At 36.7% G+C, this 7,740-nt stretch overlaps 1 protein-coding gene across 1 annotated transcript; it reads left to right on the top strand.

Moving 5' to 3' along the window:
• The first annotated feature begins 275 nt into the window (after positions 1–275).
• Positions 276–7,438, top strand: LOC128643730 (nicotinamide N-methyltransferase-like). The gene is made up of 3 exons (XM_053696557.1): positions 276–484; positions 4,302–4,509; positions 7,003–7,438. Exons 1-3 carry the CDS (start codon positions 334–336, stop codon positions 7,436–7,438), a joined length of 795 nt encoding a protein of 264 aa, XP_053552532.1. The 5' UTR covers positions 276–333.
• Positions 7,439–7,740: the final 302 nt, after the last annotated feature.

Here is a 7,740-nt window from a genome sequence, read left to right as displayed (position 1 = left end):
GCAATAGGGTGGAGGAGGGGCAGAGGTGGTGGGGGAGGGGCATATGAGGTGGGCAGGGCAAGGGAGATGGGAGGGGCACATAAGATGGGGGGCAATAGGGTGGAGGAGGGGCAGAGGTGGTAGGTAGGTGGAGTAAAGAGGGGGTGGGGGGCCCTGCCACACTTTTGCCCTGGGGCCCTGGTTGGTCGCAGTCCGCCCCTGCTGATTTGACATTTTCAGTAGAACTGAGAGCTGTTATACCTATGTCAGTGTTTTTTTAAAAGGTATAAATACAGTCAGTTCTGTAATGGTCAGGGATATTGCTGTAGCTCTTGCAAGAGAATAAAACAAACCATGGAACTTCCTTTCACTAAACAACAAACATATATTGATGAATTTAATTCAAATGATTATTATGATACGTATTATGCACCAGGAAAAGGATTGTTGATTGAAGAATGGATGGAATTTGCATTAAAAAAACTTCATGAGACATTTACTTCAGGTAAATTACTAAATGATGGTGAGCTGCATAGTTACAGGTGATTTAGTTTAATAAGACTATATGCAGACATTCTTAAATTAGACAGTAGCATTCTATAAATGCTAATAATCTCATGTTTATTGTTATATGTACAGCTATAAATGTTATTTTATTACAAATTATTATTATTATTATTTAATATTTTACATATAAAATTATTTATTTTATAGTTTGAAGAAACCACAGATTGTTTTTTTCATTGCATTGGCTGCAGAACCTAAATAGTTTTTAATTTTTTCATATTTTAGCTAAACAAAATATGTTGTTTTTATAGATTTGGTATTTTGTTTAAAGAAAGAGAAGTTGATTAATTTTTAATTATTATTATTATTATTATTATTATTATTATCGTTTATATATAAAGCGCCAAAATTTTACGCAGCACTATCTAAAAATACATTATAGTCATAAGGGTACAATAAAATAAAAACTTACACTAAGACCTTATATAAGACTACACAATGTACATTACTACACTTAAAGGGACAGTATACACTCATTTTCATATAACTGCATGTAATATACACTACTATAAAGAATAAGATGCACAGATACTAATATAAAAATCCAGTATAAAATGGTTTAAAAACGTACTTAGAAGCTTTCAATTTAGCTCTGTTGAAAAGGTAGCTGGAAAGCCCACTGCAAGTGGGAAATAAGACACTCCCCCCCACCCCCTTCTTTTGCATATGAAAAGACTCTTTACACAAACAGGAGCAAGCTGGAGTAGGTAGCTGACGGTATTCAAATAAAACTTTGGGGCTTGGTTTGGAGTCTGAAAATCAGAGCAATGTTCTTTAAAAATAAGCAAAATTATACATTTAAAAAAAAAAAAAACTTTATGGGCTTTATAAATAGATCATCGACAAAACATTTATGCAAAGAAAAAATGAGTGTATAATGGCCCATTAACACTGACAATAAAAGGAAGGGATAACACTGAACTTGAGCAGAATCAGTTGTACCTGCACTTTGTATAAAAGTGAGCTACGATTAGAAAGGCTCTCAAGCTTATATTATAATATCATTTTAGGCATAAATGAATAGCATATATAAATATTAGTCAATCCAAAGGCACAGGCACTCGATGGTCTTTAAATAAAAAAAATATTTATTAAGTCAAGTTAAAAAAGAGAAATAACGTTTCAGCACATTGCTGTGCCTTTGTCAAATGTCAAACAGGTACAACAGGTAACCTTGGTTTTAGGTAACCTGCTGTACCTGTTTGACAGTTGACAAAGGCACAGCAATGTGCCGAAATGTTTTGTCTCTTTTTTAACTTGACACAATAAATTAATTTTTTATTTAAAGACCATCGAGTGCCTGTGCCTTTGGATTGACTTGGATACTCTTTTGAAGTGCACCGTGGCATTTCACATATATGTGAGATTGTGCTGTCCTTTTTGGGATTTTGTATATATATATAAATATGTGTGTGTGTGTAGCAATAAATATAATGTATATACTATATTATTCTGATATCAGTCTAGCTACAAATACAATGTACAGTGCTGCATTTCAAATCCCTTTTATAAGTATATTGCAGTACACAGTGGTTTTATCACCATACTTTGTGTGCACAAGTGTCTGACCCAAAAACAGCCTCATTCCTGACGCAGGTTTTTTGTGTTTTATTTTCTTTTTATAAATTTAGTTTTGTTTTTAAAGGGACAAGAATGTCAAAATTAAACTTTCATGATTCCAACAGAATATATATGTTTAAAAAAAAATCCTGAGAGCATACTGAGGTAGGTGCATGTGTCTTGTGCACTATATAACACTGTTACTAACTTTACTAACTGCATTATATAGCACAAGACACTTGAAATGTTAATTTTGATTTCTCTCTCCATTGCTCCATGTAACCAATCAGATACTGCATCAGTTGAGCAGTACAAAGTTTTACCTCGTGCAGGTAGCTTCCGTGTGCCATTGTGCAGAGGCGTAACTAGAAACCACAGGGCCCAGGTGCAAGAATCTAAGAAGGCCCCGCCTACCCCCACCAAAAAAAAAATATGAATTTTATACATATCTTTTATTTTTTTCTTACATTTAACACACACAAAAAATGGAGGTACCCTGTGCCCACAGTCTGTGAGATGGTCTGACCCCCTATTACTGTATGTAGTGGCACTGTTAACCCACCAGTACTGTATATAGTGAGTTAGTGACACCGTCTGTAATCTGCCGGTGTGATGGCTGGCCTGACCCAGTACTTTATAAAGTGACCACAGTAGTCTGTGACATAGTCCAGCCTCCCCCCCCCCGTACTGTATATAGTGGTACTGTATAGTGACACTGTTTAACCCCCCCCCCCCCCCCATGCTGTAGTAACAAGGTCTGTAATTTGCTGGTTTCGCAAACACACACACATACATGCACACACAGTCACATACAAACACACACATGCATAAATACACACACAGTCACATACACACACACAGATAAACACCAATGGGTAAAACAGAAACACTAACCCCTGTAGTCAGAGACACTAGTGAAGCATCATGTCACACTCACATGATATCAGTGCAGGCAGTTGCAGGTTTTTTTAAGCTGGGCCCCTACCCTCAGGGGCCCAGTCGCAGTTGCGAACCTCTGCACCCCCTGTAGTTCCGCCCCTGTCATTGTGTCTTATGATATGATAGCTTTATTTTTTAACTGTTTCATACAGTTAGTTACCTTGAAATCTAAAAAGTCACACAATACAACCAACATGTGATATGACACAGGTAACAGGCTGGACAGCTCATTAATAGTTTTGTTTTGCACTTTTTGGGCAATATATGTCATGAAAGGAAAAGTGAATAAATTGTATATTAACAAACACTGAGCTGTTATCTCACAGTGATTATTAATTGCCTATATCTCATAATGGCTATAAACATGAGTAACATTTAAACACTCTAAATGATCAGTGAACCAGGTAAATTACATGATATCATGGAATCAACTTTATTCTGTAATTGTTTTGCATAAGATATCAGCTATATTTTTAGGAATCAAAATGCTTCTTGTATTTTTTGGACCAAAAAAGTATTCAAGAGGTATTTTGGGAGCTGAAAAATATAATTGTTAAAAATCTATATATAACTTTATTATTAAATACATTATATTATAAATTCAATATAGGACCAAAAGTATGTGGGTGTTCTTTAGTTAACACGTTGGGGGTAGGTTTAGTTGAGCTAGCCTTGGGTAAGTCTGTGTTCGGAATGTTTTGACCTCCACCGGTTTCTTATTCGGCTCTTTCGGCTGTCAAAAGCTGGGCCCCTTACAGGTGGGAGTGATATTTTGCTCTAGCGGCGAGAGGTTGCGGCCTAATTTGAAGCTTTGGGGTGGAGTGATTGGTCAGGCTGGAGGAAAGGCGACGTCACTAGGTCCGAGCCTAGGGTGCGTTTTCCTCGCAGGTAGGCAGGCCAGGAGAACTCTTCCTAACCCCCTTGGCTAACATCTGATGGGGCAGAGTCATCCGGGGGACTCCGTCATATCCTAAAACAAATTTGGGCCTCTACCAATGGAGGAGTTATTGTTAGGGACTCATGCATGCCAATCATATTTGCATATGTTGTCGGTTACCGAGTAATCTCCTAGGGTGACCATTCACACTAGTTATTTAAACAATAAACGCAACCTGTTGGTCTTCCTCCATCTCTGATGTCATGTCCATTATTTTGGGGAATTGATGGGGGGGTAATAAAGTACTGAGTAAAGTTTGAGTTATTAACTGGTATCCCGGAGAAGGCTATTCAATCCTTATGTATTTGTATTTTACAAGGTGGAGTTGAAGGTGACACACTGATTGACATTGGTTCTGGGCCGACCATTTACCAACTCCTGTCAGCATGTGAAGTGTTTAAGAACATAATTATATCTGACTTCCTTCCTCAAAACCTCATGGAAATCCACAAATGGTTAAAGAAAGATCATGGGGCATTTGATTGGTCTTTAGCTGTCAAATCGGTTTGTGAGATGGAAAAGAACAGGTAAATAAAAATAGACCTTTTCTTAATGTATTTAATTGTTAGGAAAACATATACAATAATTTAGTCCCCTGTAAGGAACGTAACTGTGAATTCTTCAGTGCAATTGTCCAGGGACCAATGAGAAGACATGATAGTGTCACCAGTTACCTTATACTATTGTCACTGAACACGTGTCTACTGATACACAGACACGTTCTCTGATGTAACAACTATAAACACATTAAAGTGAATTATGTATTAAACGGATTAAGCACATTATCACATATAAAGTATCCACTCTTCTGTGAATGTGGATCACTCTTTATTTGGTGTTTTTTGTCTTATGTAAATATGTCTGTGCAACATTCCTTGCTTTTGTTTAAAGAGATAATGAACCCAATTTTTTTCTTTCATGATTCAGATAGCGCATGCAATTTTAAGCAACATTCTAATTTACTCATATTATCAATTTTTCTTTGTTCTCTTGCTATCTTTATTTGAAAAATCAGGAATGTAAGCATAGGAGCCAGCTCATTTTTGGTTTAGCACCTTGGATAGCGCTTGCTGATTGGTGGCTACATTTAGACACCAATCAGCAAGTGCTACCCAGGTGCTGAACCAAACAAGGGCCCGGCTTGTGAGCTTTACATTTCTGCTTTTTCAAATATAGATACAAAGAGAAAGAAAAATTGATAATAGGAGTAAATTAGAAAGTTGCTTAAAATTGCATGCTCTATCTGAATCATGAAAGAAAATATTGAGTTCAGCAAACCTTTAACGATTCTTGCTGGGCACTGATTAATAAATACAAGTCAAGTAAACCATAATTAATTTGATTGATGAAATGTAAACTTGCTAATCCTCCCTGCCCTGAGTTTTGCTGAACACACAACAGGAAATTAGCACAATTTGAAATTTAAATGTGTATACATTGTGTGATCGTGTGAGATGTCAAAAAGTACCTCTGCAATCTATTCATATTCACTTTACCACTTTCTAAGTTATGCTTCACAGATGCTTCAAAAAAGATTTTGTGTCTGATGATCAAAACTTCTCCAGCTTGGAGAGAAATTATAGTGCAGACTTCACAGGGGCTGAGAATACTGAGTTTTCTAAGAAAAAAATGTGGAACGTGGAAGAGAGATGACAGCATCTTCCGGTAGAAAGACTCTCTAAAATACATAATCTCACAGATCAAAGTAAAGTTAATAGGGAACAACTGACACTGACATAAAGTCTCAGTTTGCAGCAAATACAAATTATACTGAAATGTTTTCACTATATTTTAAGCAAATTTGCCTCTAGTTTAGTTTACATTACTTTTCTATCAGTTAAATAAGTGTATTTTGCAAGCTTCACCTGCAAACAGCTGGCTAGATTCATCAGTGAGACTTGCTCATGTAAAATTCTTAGGGAATATCATGAGAATTATGATTTAGATATAGACATACCCTGGGAACTCCACTGTTTAGCCCAGGGAACTCCCCTGTCCCACTTTCTAAAACTGTCAGTTTTATTTGACATAGAACAAATATAAAGTGCAATATAATTTGTAAAAGATACACAGAAATATAAAAAGTATGACCATAAATACACTTTTGTATACTAAATCTAAATGCATTAAAATACAAAATAGAAAGTTCTAAGCTTAAATGTAATAAAACTTAAAAGACAAAAACTGAAGTATAAAGTAATATAAAATACAAAGCACAAAGGGCCAGATTTATCAAAGTCCAGTGGACAGGAGCATACATCTCTGCCACTGTCTGCCCAGTATCACATCCCCGAATTTATAATTGCACACTAAGGCTAGTGTGCAACGTCGCGTCCTCCTGTCAATCTCCCCATTCTGAAAAACTCCCCATTCTGAAAAGTCTAGGTGGATTGAGATACGCCAAATACCAGGTGGCAAATTGGGTTAACAAGCAGTGGTCTGATGATCCTTTAATAAATCAGGCCCAAAGTGTAAATGTAACAAAACTCTCATATCATGCAGTTCTCTATTGCACTGGGCTTGTCTATGCAGGGAACGCCCCATAAAGAATTATAGCAAAATCTGCCAGTCTAGAATCTTGTAAGGGATCTCACAGTGCAGGGGGATTATTTTATATCATCTCATCTGAGAGGAGAGCTTTTTATCATCAGGACCTTAGTGAATCAGCTAAATAGTATAGAAACTAAAGCTGGACAGGCTGGTGTGGTCAATGAAGGCTGAAAATGTCAAGAGACATGTTAGTAAAATTTGACAGTACTATATTCTATCAAGTTTTTTATCTGAATTTGGATAGATAGATGATAGATAGATAGATAGATAGATAGATAGATAGATAGATAGATAGATACAGAGAAAAAGATAGACAGATAGTTGTTATTAGATAAGTTTATACTTTTAGGAAATACTGGGCAGACTTGCTGGGCCTATGACTCTTATCTGCCGTCAATATCTATGTTTCTAAGTTTCTACAGAAATAAAAGGACAATTGAGCACATTTAATGTCTGTTTCTTTATTACAGTAACAACTGTCAGAAAAAGGAAGAGAAGCTCAGACAAACGGTGAAACAAGTGCTACAATGTGATGCACTAAAGAAAGACCCTTTAGAGCCTCATGTTGTGCCGCCGGTCGACTGTCTGCTCAGCTGTCTGTGTTTGGAAGCTGCGTGTAAAGATCTAGAGACCTTCTACAGTGCCCTGAAGAACCTGAGGACCCTGATAAAACCTGGGGGTCATATAGTACTTCTGAGTGTACTAAATGCTACATTTTACTATGTTGGTAACAAGACGTTTTCAAGCTTGTGTGTGACAAAAGAGGACCTAGAAAAAGCTCTTATAGAAACTGGGTACCAAATTGAGAAGATAGAAGTGACATCACAATTAGGTCAGGAGGACAAGGACTTTAGTAATTATGACAGTCATTATTATGTTCATGCTCGTAAACCACATGACTCTTAAAGGGGCATTGTACTCATTGTACTGTATCTACATATATTGTTTATAATGTGTTTGTTATTAAACATTTCACCCTGAAACCGCAACCTCTTTATCACTGTTACTCTATGGGATTATGGCTGCTATGGAGATGCCAGATTGTCTGGAGGGGCTGGAATAGCGGAGATCTTGGGATCAGATAAGGCTCTGAATGTGTATATAAGCAGTGTGTGTTTTACAATAAAGTCTGTTCTTGTTTCACCTGAATACTGGTCTTGTCTGGTTATTTGGGTGGGCTCTGGCTATAATCACTTTACAGCTATACA

This window comes from Bombina bombina, unplaced genomic scaffold (genome assembly GCF_027579735.1).
Source record: "Bombina bombina isolate aBomBom1 unplaced genomic scaffold, aBomBom1.pri scaffold_699, whole genome shotgun sequence".
Classification (NCBI taxonomy): domain Eukaryota; kingdom Metazoa; phylum Chordata; class Amphibia; order Anura; family Bombinatoridae; genus Bombina; species Bombina bombina.
The sequence above is the reverse complement of the archived record's forward strand: the minus strand, read 5'-3'. Positions and strand labels throughout refer to the sequence as shown.

Excerpts from the sequence above, each read along its gene's own strand:
- LOC128643730 (XM_053696557.1), top strand. The coding sequence starts at position 334 with ATGGAACTTCCTTTCACTAAACAACAAACATATATTGATGAATTTAAT. Across the intron at positions 485-4,301 it reads TCATGAGACATTTACTTCAG|GTGGAGTTGAAGGTGACACA; the intron begins GTAAATTACTAA and ends GTATTTTACAAG. Across the intron at positions 4,510-7,002 it reads TGTGAGATGGAAAAGAACAG|TAACAACTGTCAGAAAAAGG; the intron begins GTAAATAAAAAT and ends TCTTTATTACAG.